General features: G+C 44.0%; 1 protein-coding gene across 8 annotated transcripts in view; it reads left to right on the top strand.

The window, feature by feature from the left end:
• Positions 1-15545, top strand: part of TRRAP (transformation/transcription domain associated protein) — a 158008-nt gene that overhangs the window by 62078 nt on the left and 80385 nt on the right. For 4 of the 8 annotated variants that reach the window (XM_053365849.1, XM_053365847.1, XM_053365845.1 and 1 more), the window contains 4 exons: positions 8372-8585; positions 9542-9667; positions 13939-14085; positions 14301-14503. In XM_053365849.1, the coding sequence (XP_053221824.1) occupies positions 8372-8585; positions 9542-9667; positions 13939-14085; positions 14301-14503 (690 nt within the window). Of the gene's footprint in view, positions 1-8371; positions 8586-9526; positions 9668-13938; positions 14086-14300; positions 14504-15545 lie in introns of all 8 variants that reach the window. The other 4 variants (XM_053365848.1, XM_053365846.1, XM_053365843.1 and 1 more) reach the window with 1 other exon arrangement.

The following is a 15545-nucleotide window of genomic DNA, read 5'->3' as shown; positions in this document are numbered from 1 at the left end:
TTCTCCATGGACTGGGCAAGAGTTAGCATATCTGTAGTAACTAAAAAAAGTAAATGGAGACATGCACAACATATACTTTTCAGCAAGTGTGGAGGCTCTCAGCTGATGGTATAGTCTCTAGGTAGCCTTGCCCAACCTCCCAAAGAACCTCTTTAGGCATTCACAGTTGGCTTGAAAATTCACTTTGTCTGGTATAGTTTGGAAATAGGCTACTTGAAGGACCACTTGCTCCCATGTGAATTTGCCTGCCTGTTAAGGACTATTGCTGTGGAGGGGAGGCACTTGCGCATGCATCTGTCTTCTGAATTAAGGCTGGTGGAGATGCAGAAAATGGCTTCTCTGTGGCACCACCTTCAAATTCTGGTTCCATTTCTTCCTTTCAATTTATTTCAAAGTTCTTCCTTTCTGACATGTACAATGCCATTGTCGCTTTTTCAACTGGCTTTTGGCTTTGCTTCTGTTCAGATTATTTTGGCTTTTAAAAGTTGTTTTGGGGTTTTATCCAGTGCTAGCCCTACTTGGAGTAGACCCACTGAAATTAAACAACATGTCCATCTCAGGTCCCTTAATTTTGATAGGTCTGCTCTGAGTAGGACTTAATTGGATACACATTTATTTACTGCATTTTATATATTGGATCTTCGTTAGCCGCTGGTATTGCCTAGACAGGAGACAAGACGCTATAGATTTTATGAATGAATGAGTGAATGTGTCAAGAAAGGCGGCCTGGAGCCCTTGTGTTTCCTACAGGGATGTTGTTGCAGCTTTGTTCCCTTGGCTCTTTTTCCGTATCCTTGAGGTCAGCCTTACCAAACACCAAATGGCAACAACAACAACAACAACAACAACATTGACACTGCTGCTGCATGTATGTGTGTAGAAAGGAGCTGGAAAATGCGAGAATTGGTTTGGGAACTAGGCTGTGCGACTGTGGTGGGATGTGTGTGTCTGAAGCATGCGAAAGTACCGTATTTTTCGCCCTATAGGACGCACTTTTTCCCCTCCAAAAATTAAGGGGAAATGTATGTGCGTCCTATGGGGCGAATGCAGGCTTTCGCTGAAGCCTGGAGAGCGAGAGGGGTCGGTGCGCACCAACCCCTCTCGCTCTCCAGGCTTCGCGGACCTCTCCGCAAGCAGCGGGAGCGCTCCCGCTGCTTGCGGAGAGTTGCCTGCATGCCGAAGCCTGCGTGCGCTGAGATCAGTGCGTCCAGGCTTCGCAGACCTCTCCACAAGCAGCGGGAGCCAGCGCTGGGCTCCCACGGCTTGCAGAGAGCTGCCTGTTTGGGGGCTGGGGTCGGGGGAAGCTCGGGCCTTCCCCGCTCCATCCCCGCGCCTAGGGGGGAAATAATTTTTTTCCCTTTATTTCCCCCCAAAAAACTAGGTGCGCCTTATGGGACGGTGCGTCCTATAGGGCGAAAAATACGGTAATCTGAAAATGTGGACAGCTGCAGGAGAGGGAAGCTCCTATCTTTAAACATCTATCCACACCAGTAATGTGTTCCATTAAACATGTTCTGCATCCAAATTGACCCTTAACAGCTGCCTAATGAATACCAGTGGTATAAGCAATAGCCTTACCCGTTGCTGTGTTTGGATGCTAATTGCCACATTTTGCGTTATAAGCACCAGTCTGGAATATTTATTTTATTCATTAGCTGGTGTGTATAGCATAGAGCTTATACTATACATGTCTATTTAATGAATAAAATAAATATCTCTTGACTGCGGCTTGCATTGCAAAATGTGGCAATTAGGCTATAGATGAGTTCATAGTTTATTTTCAGACTGCATAGACATCCGAGTCCTGAAAACGCTACGAATCCGTTGACACAATGGTCTCTTTCACAGCGTATCAGCCATGGGTCTTGATATGCAAGGTAGGACTCCCTAGAGAGGTAAAAGGAGCAGCCAGAGAGAGAATAAGCTCTTCTACTTTGCTCTCATTAGCTATGTTTTAGGAAGGCGGAAGGCTCATTGAGAACTTGTCCAAGGTCCGGGGATGGGAGTCTTGTTAAAATAATGTTGAAACTCAACAAACAAACAAACAAACAAACAAACAAACAGCCAGTCACTGGCACTCCCCTGCTGTTGCCCAACTTAGCCTTCCAAGGCCCAGAGCAAGTGTACAGTGGAACCTGGGTTTTTGAACGTCTCAGCTGCTGAACATTTCGGAAGCCGAACGCCAAAAACCCGGAAGTGAATGCTTCTGTTTTCGAACACGCCTCGGAAGTTGAATGGTTTCCAAAGCGCGTTTCTCAATTTTCTCCATTCACTTTGCCGACAGCCCTTTGATCCTCAGTTTTCGAACATTTCGGAAGTCGAAACGGACTTCTGGAATGGATTATGGATTCGAAAACTGAGGTTCTACCATACTTGGCTGCCCCTCTTCCAGTCTGCATGGGACTGATTTTAGGTAAATGCTAAGTGGATCAAAAGTGGAGGCCTTGCTCTCCCACCTGTCTCCCTTTACTCAACAAATTGTAGTTGAACATTAAAAACCTACTTTTTTGGGAGTCATTTGTGACATAAGGGATCTGTGGGGCATTCACCTTGGTACTTTTCATGTGTTTTCCTCCCTCTTGGGCCTTCAGGGCTCTAATAATTTAACAACATTTTATATCTTTATTACATTTTTGTCCCGCTCTTCCTCTTGTGAGCGCTCAGAGTAATGTTCAAGATTATTCTCACAACAACCTTGTGAGGTAGGTGAGCAGGAGAATGACTAACTTAGGCTAACCAAATGAGCTTCATGACTGAGTGGATTATGGGCCGAGGTCTCCTCAGTTATAATCCATCACTCTTAACGGGGTTGGGGAGTCTGAGGTCCTCCAATTGTTGCTGGACTAAACTCTCAACTTTGACCACTAGCGGTTCTGGTTGGGACACAGGCGAGAGAGATCCTGCACTCTTCTCATCAAGTGGAGGGTAGTTGCCATTTCCCTTGCTTCTATTTTTGGGATGGTGGTGGTTGCTCAATGCTTGGAAGACAACCTGCAAATGTTTGTTCAGCAGTGAAATTGGGTCACTCAAACAAACAACCATATCACAGTTCTTTTCTTGGATATGTTTGTTAGACACTTTGTAAAGAAAGCAATTTTCATAGCAGGAGACGCATTCACATTTCCAGGTTGCAGTTGAGGTGGTTTTTTGAGCTACGATTCATTGTCCTGTGATGGATGCTTAACTTTTCAGCTTCTTCGTCTTACAGCAGCTGAACTGCTGGTTAACCTTTTCTTGCAGGTCACTGTGGCTGTGAGGTTTTTGTTTTGGTTTTTTTGGTACACTGGCTTTTGAGTTCAGCCGTTTCCCCTATGGTGATTTTAGAAGAAAACCTACAGCTTTTTTACATGCCATCCTCTGATTGCTCTATAAGTCAACTGGAGAGCATTCCCATTAAAATTCAGCGCTTAGTAACGAATGTTAGTTGCGCTGGGGAAGATCAAACTGAATTACTTAACAGCTACTCTGCACATTGTCTTCCTTCTTACAAATGAAACAGTATTACACAGCGCCGTAAGAATTATCTTTGGCCTACCTTCCCCGCTCTGAATAATTGAATGCATATCTATTATTCTAGCACTTGTCAGAAGCTCTTGTGTCGTGCAACAAAGACAGCACACATTGGGAGCCAAATAAAAAGGGAGTCTTGCTTTCCTCTCCTCTGCTCGAAGGGAGATCGTTTTGACTGGAGGCCTGTTTAGTATCAGGCAAATGGAATTGATTTGAAGAATGATCAGCAAGCTTGCTGAATAGAAGACGTCTGGGTTCAGTCATTCGATTGTTGGACACAGAGGACATAAAGATGCAGCATGAATGTGCAGCAGCTATACAAATTTTCTTCACTCTCAGACTCAATGATACATTGCCCAGTGTGGGTTGTACAGCCTGCTCCACTGTGGTTGACAAATGTTGACACTGAATTCTGTGTCTAAAGATGAGGAGACGAGCAAAAACATCGGAAGCTGTTTTATACCAGGCCAGGCTCTTTGTCCAGATTCACAACTATAAGATGAGGAACAACTGGCTTACTAGTAGTACATGTGAAAAGGATCTAGGGGTCTTGGTGGACCACATGAGTCAACAGTATGGTGCAGCAGCAGAAAAAGCTAAAGCTATTCTAGGCTTCATCAACAGGAGTATAATGTCCAGATCATGGAAAGCAGTAGTCATGCTCTGGTTTGCCTTGGTCAGACCCCACCTGGAGTCTTGTGTCTAGTTCTGGGCACCACAATTTAGGAAGGATATTGGCAGACTGGAACATGCGCAGAGGAAGGCAAGCAAGATGATCAAAGGTCTGGAAACCAAGCCTTATGAGGAATGGTTGAAGGAGTTGGGGATGTTTAGCCTGGAAAAGAGGAGACTGAGAGGAGATACAATAGCTGTCTTCAAATATCTTAAGGGCTGTCACATGCAAGATGGAGCAAGCTTGTTTTCTCCTGCTCCGGAGGGTCAGACTTGAACCAATGGCTTCACGTTACAAGAAAGGCGATATGGACTAAATATTCGGAAAATAACTTTCTGACCGTGAGAGCTGTTAGACAGTGGAACGGACTCTCTTGGGAGGTTGTGGTCTCTCCTTCCTTAGAAGTTTGAAAGCAGAGGTTGGATGGCCATCTGCCATGGATGCTTTAGGTGGGGTTCCTGCATTACAGGGGGCTTGGACTAGACGACTTTTGGGGGGTCCCTTCCCATTCTATGATTCCATCTAGTCCAGTATGTTCTGCTCTGACTGGCAGCCGTTCTCCAGGATCTTGGGTCTTTTCCATCACCTGCTACTTGATTCTTTTGCCTAGAAATACCAGAGAATGAACCTGGGTGCAAACTGACTGAGCAATGGCCCCTCTGATAAAATCCCAATTGAACGGGACCAATATGCCAGTCTCCTTAAGGGCACATCAGAGGTACCATTTCATATATTGTTAAGGGGTGAAGAGATTTCACCCCTGTGTGGGGGGAGAGGACATAATTTCTCATCTGGGAGAAAGAAAAGCAGCAGAATATTTAGTATGGTTACTTCTTACATCTCACGTTATCATAACAATGTCATCAACACGCGCTGAACAATTGCCACCCCCGCCGCTTTTTTAAGTGAAATGGATAGGTGCCGATTTAATAGTTGCTCAAATTACGGAGTTAGCCAGGAAGGGGCACCTGAAGAGCAATTGCTCGTAACCTGTGAAATAGTTGTCCTCTGCAAATTGTGCCTTAGCACACCCTGGTGTAAAGGTAGGGATTAGAAATGATTACGAATCATTTCACCCTGTCAAAGCAGGATCACTGAAACCCTCAGTTTGGGAAAAAAAATTGCAATAAATTGTTCCATCAATGGTATTTAGCACCAGCCCAGCTTAACGCGACAGTTTTCCTTAATACATTTAAATGTTGGAAAGGTGGAGCCCTTATGGCAGATCTTTTTACAGATGTGGTAAGAATGTCAGCTTCCATAGAATAATTGGAATATACATAGATCACAAGTAATTGAGTGTCCTCTGAATGTAGAGCCTTTATTTATTGTGTTACAGGCCACCCCAATCTCTGCTGAGGGGTAGCAAGGGATTCCAGGGGTTTTGGCACTTAACCAGGGGTTGTGTTGTGGCGCCCGCCCTATGGAATGCCCTCCCACCAGATAAACAACTATACAACTTTTAGAAGACATCTGAAGGCAGCCCTGCATAGAATTTTTTTTTAATATTTGACGTTTTATTGTGTTTTTTAAACAATTCTGGAAGCTGACCAGAGTGGCTGGGGCAACCCAGTAAGATGGGTAGAATAATAATAATAATCATACTAATACTACTACTACTACTACTACTACTAATAATAATAATAATAATAATTATTGCTTTGGAAAGAGGAACATCAGATAGTGGCGTCTTTAGAAGTATGGTTTATTTTACATATATTTATACCTGAAGTCTTCAGTGGCGGGGGCTCAGAACATTAAACCCCAAAAGTGTATCTCATTGCTTCTCTCATAGCTTCAGCAAGCTTCGGTCCAAAGCGGCAGCCGGTCATGGGCCTGTCTTTTGGTGCAGCCTCTTCCAACCAGTGCACATTGAGTTCCATTTCCTCCATCTTCTTCCCAGAAGCCTTTGCAGAAAAGCAACACTTCCCCTTCTGCTTCCAGTATCCCCCTCCCCCATCACCCTGGCAACTTCCATTTCAAAGGCCGCCTGCTAAAGGCACTTTCTCCTGTGGTGACATCAAGCCCCTTGTAAACCTGGTGCTCTCCCTTTCTTGTCTGATGCTGAAAGTCTCATGTTTTGTCAGGGTAATGACTGTGTAATCACCTACCTTTGTCCTTTGATGACAGCTCTCTAAACCAAGCTCCTGAGGAAGCTGGCTTGACTTATTTTTTAAGGTAGAAGGTAAAGGGACCCCTGACCATTAGGTTCAGTCGCGGACAACTTTGGGCTTGCGGTGCTCATCTCGCTTTATTGGCTGAGGGAGCTGGCGTACAGCTTGTGGGTCATGCGGCCAGCATGACTAAGCCGCTTCTGGCAAACCAGAGCAGTGCACGAAAACGCCATTTACCTTCCCGCTGGAGCGGTACCTATTTATCTACTTGCACTTTTGTGCTTTTGAACTGCTAGGTTGGCAGGAGCAGGGACCGAGCAACAGGAGCTCACTCCACCGTGGGAATTTGAACCGCCGACCTTCTGATTGGCAAGCCCTAGGCTCTGTGGGTCTCCAGCTTTTATTAAGGACCTTTTTATTATTAAGGATTACAATTCCCACCATCCCTAGTTAGCAGGACCAGTGGTCAGGAATGGTGGGAGTTGTAATCCAACAACAGCTGGAGTCCCAGGTTTGAGGAACACTTAACGCCTTGCTGCATTCGATGATCAAACCCCACATTTACAAATTTCAGAGATTATGGGGAGTACCTGGCACCCAGGAATTTTAGGGGATCCTTGTCCCTTGCAAACCTGTAACAAAATTATTTGAGATGACTTGACCAGCATAGTGAAATCATCTACCTGTGAGGGTCTCCCCTGCCTCTCAAATCAGCTTGCACAGTTCAGGCCATGAAAAGTCACAAGCAGAGAGGAGTTGCAGAGGAAATAGCTCCAGATGGCTCATATAGGAGATTCCAGCTGCACACTGCAGTTGAAGACAAAATATGGACAAGGTCACTCTTAAGCTACTGACCCAGAGAAATTTTTATTTGATTCCTTTCTAAATTGTGGTAAATGGCCAGCTTCCATTCAAAGAGTATCGTCAAGGGGAATTTGACTTGGATACTGGTACTGACTATCCTATTTCCTTTTGTAACAATCTCTTGATGTCCAAATGGAGGTAGTGGAGATAAAAATTAGGGCAGGCATACATGCAAGAAAGAAAACAAACCTTTCTTACCCAAGAAATATACCTATTTACATGTTTTAATTAAGACTGTTACTGGAAAAATCTTAAAAGTCATGAATTTTAGCCAGGTATGTCAGTACATTTGCAGAAGCAAGAAGTATAATGACCACATGTGCCTGTGTTGCAACTGGCATCTTAAATCAAGGGTTGTCTATCCAGATGTTGTTGTACTACAACTCTCATCAGCCCAATCCAGCATGGCCAATGATCAAGGATGTTGGGAGTTGTATCACAACTTCTTCTGGAAGGCATCACACTGGCTACTGTAGAGGCATTCTGTCTTACATGGGGGGAAAAGCCAGGAAGCTCTCTTTAAATGGTGCTTTCTATCAGCAGTTACTAATACGTTTGTGAATTGAGAAAAGGGTAGTCTTTGCTTTCGCTTTAAATCTGCTTCCTAACATCTTTTCAGTGAATCGTTAAAAAATAAATAAATCAAGTGAACAATATAACCCTACTTTTAATAGTGTATTATTCTTTAATATTAAGGACAAAAAACGAAAGTAGAATACTTTTGGTTTTCCTATGTGGTTCAGTGGAACGACAGCTTCTTTTCAGAGAGTTTGATCGACCATAGAGAAAATGTGTTGGTTAGTCGGAAGGGATGTCTAGGGAGTGTGATTACAAAGTGAGCTCTCCATCTCTGACCTCCAGGTGTGTCTCTACCTGGATGAAGACTGCAGTGTCTCAGACCATGTGACCACAACCGACAAATGTAAAGAGGTTGGAAATGGAGATCGTGGCACAATCCCACTCTCCTCCCTACTATGTGTGTATTCTAACTGTGATTCTGACCATGTTCAAAGAGCGTATTCTGTTCAGGAATAGAGTGTATTTTGCCGCACAGCCCTGAAGTGACATGATTGATGCAAGAATTAAAACCCTCACATTAAATCCTGAAGTCCCTTTCTTGTGGATTTCTTGTATGTGGGGTTTGTGTGCATGTATGTGAGTGTGGGAGAGACTGCTAATCTTTTATCTGTCTTTTGATGTCTTATTCCAGGAACAGCCCAACCAGGCCAACTTTGCCAATATCTGTACTGGATTGGAGGTTCTCAGCTTCCTCCTTACCGTACTCCAGTCTCCAGCTATTCTGAGTAGCTTCAAACCTCTGCAGCGAGGGATTGCCTCTTGCATGACATGTGGAAACACCAAAGTTCTAAGAGCTGTCCACAGCCTCCTTTCTCGCTTAATGAGCAACTTTCCTACAGAACCAAGTATGTTGGGGAGGGGCAACCCCCTGCTCCCTGCTTTATTTATTTAGAAAAAACCTTGTGTGATCAGGGGAAAAGGGCGAAACATCTCCAAATGTGTGATCCTCTCATTTGTGCCGGTTTTTATGGACTGTTTTTTTTTTATATTTGCACTTTCAACCCCAATTAAAAGAAAAAGTTGAAATAAGTAATCATGAGAAATACATCATTATCCAGTGGCATAAAAACTTAATAACCTGTGGCAGTTATTACTTTGGCTCAAGAAATGCATGTCATAAATTTAATGTCTTTTGCAATTACCATTTTTCTGCTTTGAAGGTGCAGTTTTTCAGTTGTTAAACATGGCTATTTTAATAAGACAAGAAAGGGAAATTGGGTGTAAAGCTAGACTTTAGCTAACGGGATGAGAGGGAAGAGGAAGTAAGAAGTCTTAAAATTGCAGCTGGGAGAAATGTATAACAGTGGAGGACACCCCCCCCCCCGGCTTGAGAGGTTGTGAACTCTTCACATTAAGGAAATGTGAAGAGAAGTCCTCAGTCTGCTGCAGAAACTCACTAACAGATAATTCCAAGTCCCACAAGAGGGCAATACCTTTATTAGGCCCATCAAAATGCCACAAAGCAGTGGACAAGCTTTCAGATTCTCCAGAAAGTCTTCAGCAGGCTTCCTCAACCTCGGCCCTCCAGATATTTTAAGACTACAATTCCCATCATCCCTAGCTAAGGATCATGGGATTTGTAGGCCAAAAACATCTGGAGGGCCGAGGTTGAGGAAACTTGGTCTTCAGCAAGCTTCATCAGGGATGGGAAACTTCAGGCCAGGGGTTGAATTTACTAGTAGCAGTGTAAAATCCAGGTATGGGCATTTGTGTCCATGTGCTTACTGCTTGAATGAAAGTCAGCAGAAATAAATACATATGAATCTATCTTGTGTTCGGTTTATTGTTAACTGTGGCGTAGGTACTTCAAGTGTTGCCTCAAAGTATGAAGAACTGGAGTGTCTCTATGCAGCTGTTGGGAAAGTTATTTATGAAGGACTTACTAATTATGAAAAAGCTACAAATGCCAATCCATCTCAACTCTTTGGTAAGTTCCTGGTGCGTTACCTTATTTGTTGTTGTTTAGTCGTGTCTGACTCTTCGTGACCCCATGGACCAGAGCATGCCAGGCACTCCTGTCTTCCACTGCCTCCCGCAGTTTGGTGAAACTCATGCTGGTAGCTTCAGGAACACTGTCCAACCATCTCGTCCTCTGTCATCCCCTTCTCCTTGTGCCCTCAATCTTTCCCAACATCAGGGTCTAGGGCTGGGCATTTGGCTGGTCAAAACAGATTTGGCCAGTTGACTGAGCATATATTGTTAAATATTTTTAAAGCTTGAGCGTTATGAAAGCAGCAAAGAAGATATTCAACTAAACTGTTCTAGTGTAAGTGCTTTTGGCTGTGTAACAGAACTTCGCTCCCTCCTTTTCTTTCTGCACATGCCCTAAATCTGCTCCAGAGAGTTAGGAAAAATTCAGGTGTGCTTGCGCTAGCAGAACACTGCCCATAATCTTTAAGAGATTTGATACTTACATTAATTACAAGAGCCAAATTTGATATCACTTGTAAAAACTGACAGATTTCGTTTTAAGCACGGGTTTTGTTAACATTCATGTTCTTACATTTTTAAAAATGTTGTCTTTTCCTGCAAGGAGCTCAGGGTAGTTTACCTAGTACTCCTCCATTTTTATCATCACAGAAACAATCTGTGGTAGGTTAGATGGAATGTGTGTGTCACAAAATTGCCTGATGCGTTTCATGGCTGAGTGAGGATTTGAATGTGGATCTGGCCCTAGCATGGCACTCTGACCCTCAGGGTTGGTAAATGCTGCCCTCCAGATGTTGCTGGACTTCAGATCCCATCAACTTCATCCAGTATGGCCATTGATCAGGGGCCAATGTTGTAGTCCAATGATATCTGGGGAGTACCCTGCTCCTTTGCCCAGTAGGCAGCGTTTTTGGCCACTGTTTTCCTGTTTGGAGATGCCTGCAGTTTCAGCAGATAGCCAGTGTTGGTTAGAGCGTGGTGTTGATAATGCCAAGGTCTCGGGTTTGATCCCCATATGGCTTCTCTGCATGTTCCTGCATTGCAGGGGGTTGGACTAGAGATTATACTTGAGGTACCTTCCAACTCTATAATTCTATGATTCTTAGATTCATTTTGCTTCTAGGGCTGTCTCTGGGTTCTACAAAGATGGGGGACAGGTTGCCCTCACGTCTGCCTTTACGAACAAATGGCGCCATAATAAGATAAACTGAAAAGGAAGAGATAAGCTGCCGTCTACACATTGAATATTGCAATCTGACACTTAATGGATCATAAGTGGCTATTGAAATGTGGCTAGAGCATTCATGATCCTCTAGCAGATGGCTCAAGAAAAATAACGAAAGCAGATGTTGTTTGTAAAATAGGCTTCTCCTTGGGAATCTGTGTTTTTTTCCTGAATGAAGCCATCAAGTGTTAATGAATAAAATATTTATTTATTCTGTCCAGCTGCTTAATAGCTTCAAATCTATTCATGTCAAAGACAGTTTAAGCTTTCTGACCTGCTTTATGTTCCTTTTGAACTGTTCAAACCTGCCCCCTTCAGAGCCTCTCCACCAAGGCCACCCCTGCTTTTAAAAATGAATTCTTTCCAAGATGCTTATCTTGCCTTGGCATGGCTGACAGGATCCATTTTCTCTCGTAGGAGTGTGGTCTCCTTCTTCAGTTCCCCGCCCCCAAGACATTTGGTCAAGAATTGCATCACTTCTATAATGTATTTACAAAACCCATGATTGATAAGCCAGGACAATGGTTTGAGTGTAATGTACCTCTTGTAGTGAGGTCTCTGGCAACGATTGGCTGAGCTTCTCTCGCTGCCATTGGTTAAGCAGCTCTGATGCTTTACAGGGACAGGGCAGGCAGAAGGACCAAGAGGTGGATGGACCAAGAGCCTTGGGCAGGGATAGCCAACCTGATGCCCTCTAGGTTCTAGGACCACCACTCCCTTACCATCTGCCATGCTGGCCATTGGAGTCTTACGACCTCTGAAGGGCACTAGGTTGTTTAATTCTGGCATCATGGAAGAGCAGACTTTAGAAGGCAGCTGGCCAGTAGATGCAGAATAGCTAGGAGAATGGAGCTGGAAAGGTTATAGTGGTTCCAGAGCCCAGAGGAATGATGAGAAGAGGAAAAGACTAGGTTAGCTGGAGGAGTCACAAAGGAGGAGATCCTATTGGAGAGTGAATGCTTCATGTGACCAAGAGCTACAAAAGTAATAAAGGCTAAAATCCACCCATTGGGTCAAAATAACCAACACGATCTTTAGCTTCACCCCTCTCTTTTGTTTCAAAAGCACTATTTAAACTAATAAGCTTATATGTTGGCCGCACGTTGCACATGATCGCCAGACCTATTCTGTTTCTTTGTTTTCCAAAACAATAGACTCGTTTCAGAGACAATGCTGAATGTATTCTGTTCATCCTTTGCATCCGCAATAAGCTTCTCCTCTTTCATTCACATATTAACTTTTTGATTAAACAAGCAGGGGGGTGGGTTTCTCTTTTGTCCCTTGTCAAAGTGCCTGAGCGGGCAGCACAGATGTGTTGAAATGATTAAACAATTTGGCAAGTTGGGTCTATCCTCAGCTTGCCACAGAATTGCTTCTGTCAATAACGCGGGCCTGGAATTGCAATGGCTTGGAGAGCTGGCTGCTTTAAATGGCAAATGTCCTTCACTATCCTAGCCTGTGATCTGGGTAGACAGATGTAATTTCACTTTGGGAATTGCCTATTTGTCAGGTGTCAGGTTGTGCTGTAGAACACACTAACCAAGAAAGATATTTCTTATCATTTGTCCAGAACACTCCAAGGTTACAGAGCCTAGTGTTGTTGTCCCCACTCCACCCCCAAGGTAGTACACAATGTTACTGAGGACACCTCTCCCCCCCCCCCCGAAAAAATCCCCCAGCAAGTCCATAAGCAAAGTGCAGATCCTTATAAGATGCAAAATGACAAGCATGCTTTATTGAGAGGGAGGCAGGAGCCTGAGGCGTAGGGGGAAATAAGAAGAATAAGTTATTTAATCTCTTGGCTACCAAAATTGGAGTGTCTAAATCATTTGGGGGGGATTTCTGCAGAATTACTGAGTTATGGCTTGATAGCAAGAGCCTTGGAGATTAAGTGGCTGCGTTTTGACAGCGGAAGCGTTTGACCTGCCGCAGGTGTGAAGGCAGGAGGTGCCCTGTAGATAGCAGCCTGGCTGTTTTGCATTCAGTAGAGCCTCGTCAGTTGTCAAATGCAAGACCTACCCTGGGAAATGTTCAGAAGTCATTTGAACGTTCACAGAGAGCGCTTGGCTTGTTTCTACTGGTGATTTCTTGGTCCAACATTTTGCTGTATACTGTAGCGAACAATCTGCCACCATTCATTGGGCTGGAGGATCTTGTTATATACCGGCCTACAGGTTGGGTTGTATCCAAACAAATTCTACTTCGAGCAGACTCCATGAAATTAATGGACCTGTGTTAGTCAGGGATGTTAATTTCAGCCAGTGCACTCTTGAGTAGGACCAGGATTGGTTACAATCAGATGACAATGACTTGACTAGGCTTTCGGCTTAATAAATTGTCGTTAAAAGAGTAGGAATGGGCAAGTGAGATTTGAACTAGCCAGGGGAATGGGATCTGGAGTCATGGGAAAGGTGGCATCTCATGAAGGGATGGGATGCTCGGATGGGAGCAGTCATCCAGTGCAAGGGAGGTCCAATCCCTATATTAGACTGCCTACAGACTAGGCAGTAGTTGTTGGGTTGAGTGGGGAGAAATAAATTTAGCGAGGATAGAGGAATATATGTTTTTATAGTGTAACACCAGTTGAGGTTGGGGTGTGGGTGAAGTCGGCTTTGATGCAAAGTAGACAGTGGAGGAGACCTTGGAAAGGAGCTGAACCCATATTGAGCCATTTGACTGTCCAGTCTGTAACTCTGTTAGAGAGGAGTCACTCATTGGAAGGAAAGATGGTTGCCAGAACTCACCCACCCTGTTAAAAGTTTATATCAGGCATAGGCAAACTTGGCCCTCCAGATGTTTTGGGACTGCAACTCCCAAGATCCCTAGCTAACAGGACCGGTGGTCAGGGATGATGGGAATTGTAGTCCCAAAACATCTGGAGGGCTGAGTTTGCCTATGCTTGGTTTATATCTTTGAACTGCTCCTCCACAGTAAAAAGTAATGCTTGGTTGCCTTGTTCAAAGTAGGACAGTAACAAATGTTTCTCCCCTCTAATTATTATTATCTTCATTAATGTATGGGTTTTGTGTGTGTACGTGTTTCAGGTACTTTAATGATTTTGAAGTCTGCATGCAGCAACAATCCCAGCTACATAGACAGATTGATTTCGGTCTTCATGCGATCTCTCCAGAAGATGGTGAGGGAACACTTAAACCAACAGTCCCAGGCAGGGGCAGCAGAAGCAAACACAGGTAATAGCTTGCAACTCCCTGTTGGCAAGGCTAAGCTGAGTGTTACAGTAATGTTATTCCTTGATATAGGGATTGGACTGCGTTTTGAAGGCTTTCCGTTTCAAAGTGTGCCCAAAACTAGGGAAGATTCAGACATGGTTTTCAATTGAAAAACCCTAAATCGTCATGTACATGATCAAATAATGCGTGTGGCTCAATTCTGATTCTGTCTGCAGCTGGTACAAGTGAATTGGTCATGCTGAGCTTGGACTTGGTGAAAACCCGCCTTGCTGTGATGAGCATGGAAATGAGGAAAAACTTCATCCAAGCTATTCTGACATCCCTCATTGAGAAGTCAAACGATGCCAAAATCCTCCGCGCTGTGGTCAAAATTGTGGAAGAATGGGTGAAGAACAACTCTCCAATGGCTGCCAACCAGGTAATCTAAAGAGACTTCCTGTAGAGAGAGCAAAAGAAACTTCCTACTGTAGCTTTGTCTTGTTAGATGTTGGCTCACCTAATTTGACAGTCAACATGTTGTAGTTGAAGTTCCAGATGAGGGTTCAAATACCACGCCAGACACAAAACTCACTTGGTGTCTTCAATCCAATTAACTTCACCAGCTTGTTGTGGCTGGGGAACCATGTATGCTATTCCGAGCTCTTTGGAGAAAGGGAAGCATAAAAATGTAACACATTTTATTTATTTAAGGTATTTATATATAGCTTTTCAGGCAGACCTACCCAAGCACTTTGCTGAAGAATATTACAACAATAGGCACCAATATTTTTTTTAAAAATGTTACAATAAAAGGAAAATACAACTTGTTTGTTTAGAAGAAGCAATTGTTTCTGCTTCTCCAGTCCCCTCAGGGCAAGACGGTCCTTTAGACACCCCTGTGGTGGCAGTTGTTGGAGGGAAGGGCCGCTGTGGGAACTAGGTGGTGGCAATTCCCCAATTTTCTTTATTCCTCCCTCCCCCTGAGGGCAAGATGACCTAGTGGTGGGAGTTAAAAAAAAACATTGAAAGTTGAATTAGCACAGTTCCTTACTGGGCAGGGTAGGGAACCTTTGGCCCTCCAGATGTTGCTAGACTACAGCACCCATCATCCCTGACCATTGGCCTGACTGGCAGAGAGTGATGGAAGTTGTGATCCAAGGCATCCGGAGAGCTACAGGTTCCCTGCCCCTTGTAATAGGGTTTGCTTTTAATTGCATTTTCCTATCGAAAGGACATGTTCCAAAAGTAAGCACTGACCCTAGGATAACATGTCATGCTTCTTTAATGCTGTGTTTTACAGTATTTATTTGGAAGAGGGATAGATAGCATAATGGACCCCAGCAGCCACTACTTGTTCTCTTCCTGTTTGGGTTTTCTCTGTTTAGGTCCAGGGAATGTTCCAAAGTGATGGCATCAAGGGGTTACAAACTCTGTCTGTCTGTCTGTCTGTCTGTCTGTCTGTCTGTCTGTCTCTTGTGCTG

This window comes from Podarcis raffonei, chromosome 14 (assembly GCF_027172205.1).
Source record: "Podarcis raffonei isolate rPodRaf1 chromosome 14, rPodRaf1.pri, whole genome shotgun sequence".
Taxonomy (NCBI): domain Eukaryota; kingdom Metazoa; phylum Chordata; class Lepidosauria; order Squamata; family Lacertidae; genus Podarcis; species Podarcis raffonei.
Note: the sequence above shows the minus strand (reverse complement) of the source record. Positions and strands in the feature narration are given on the sequence as shown.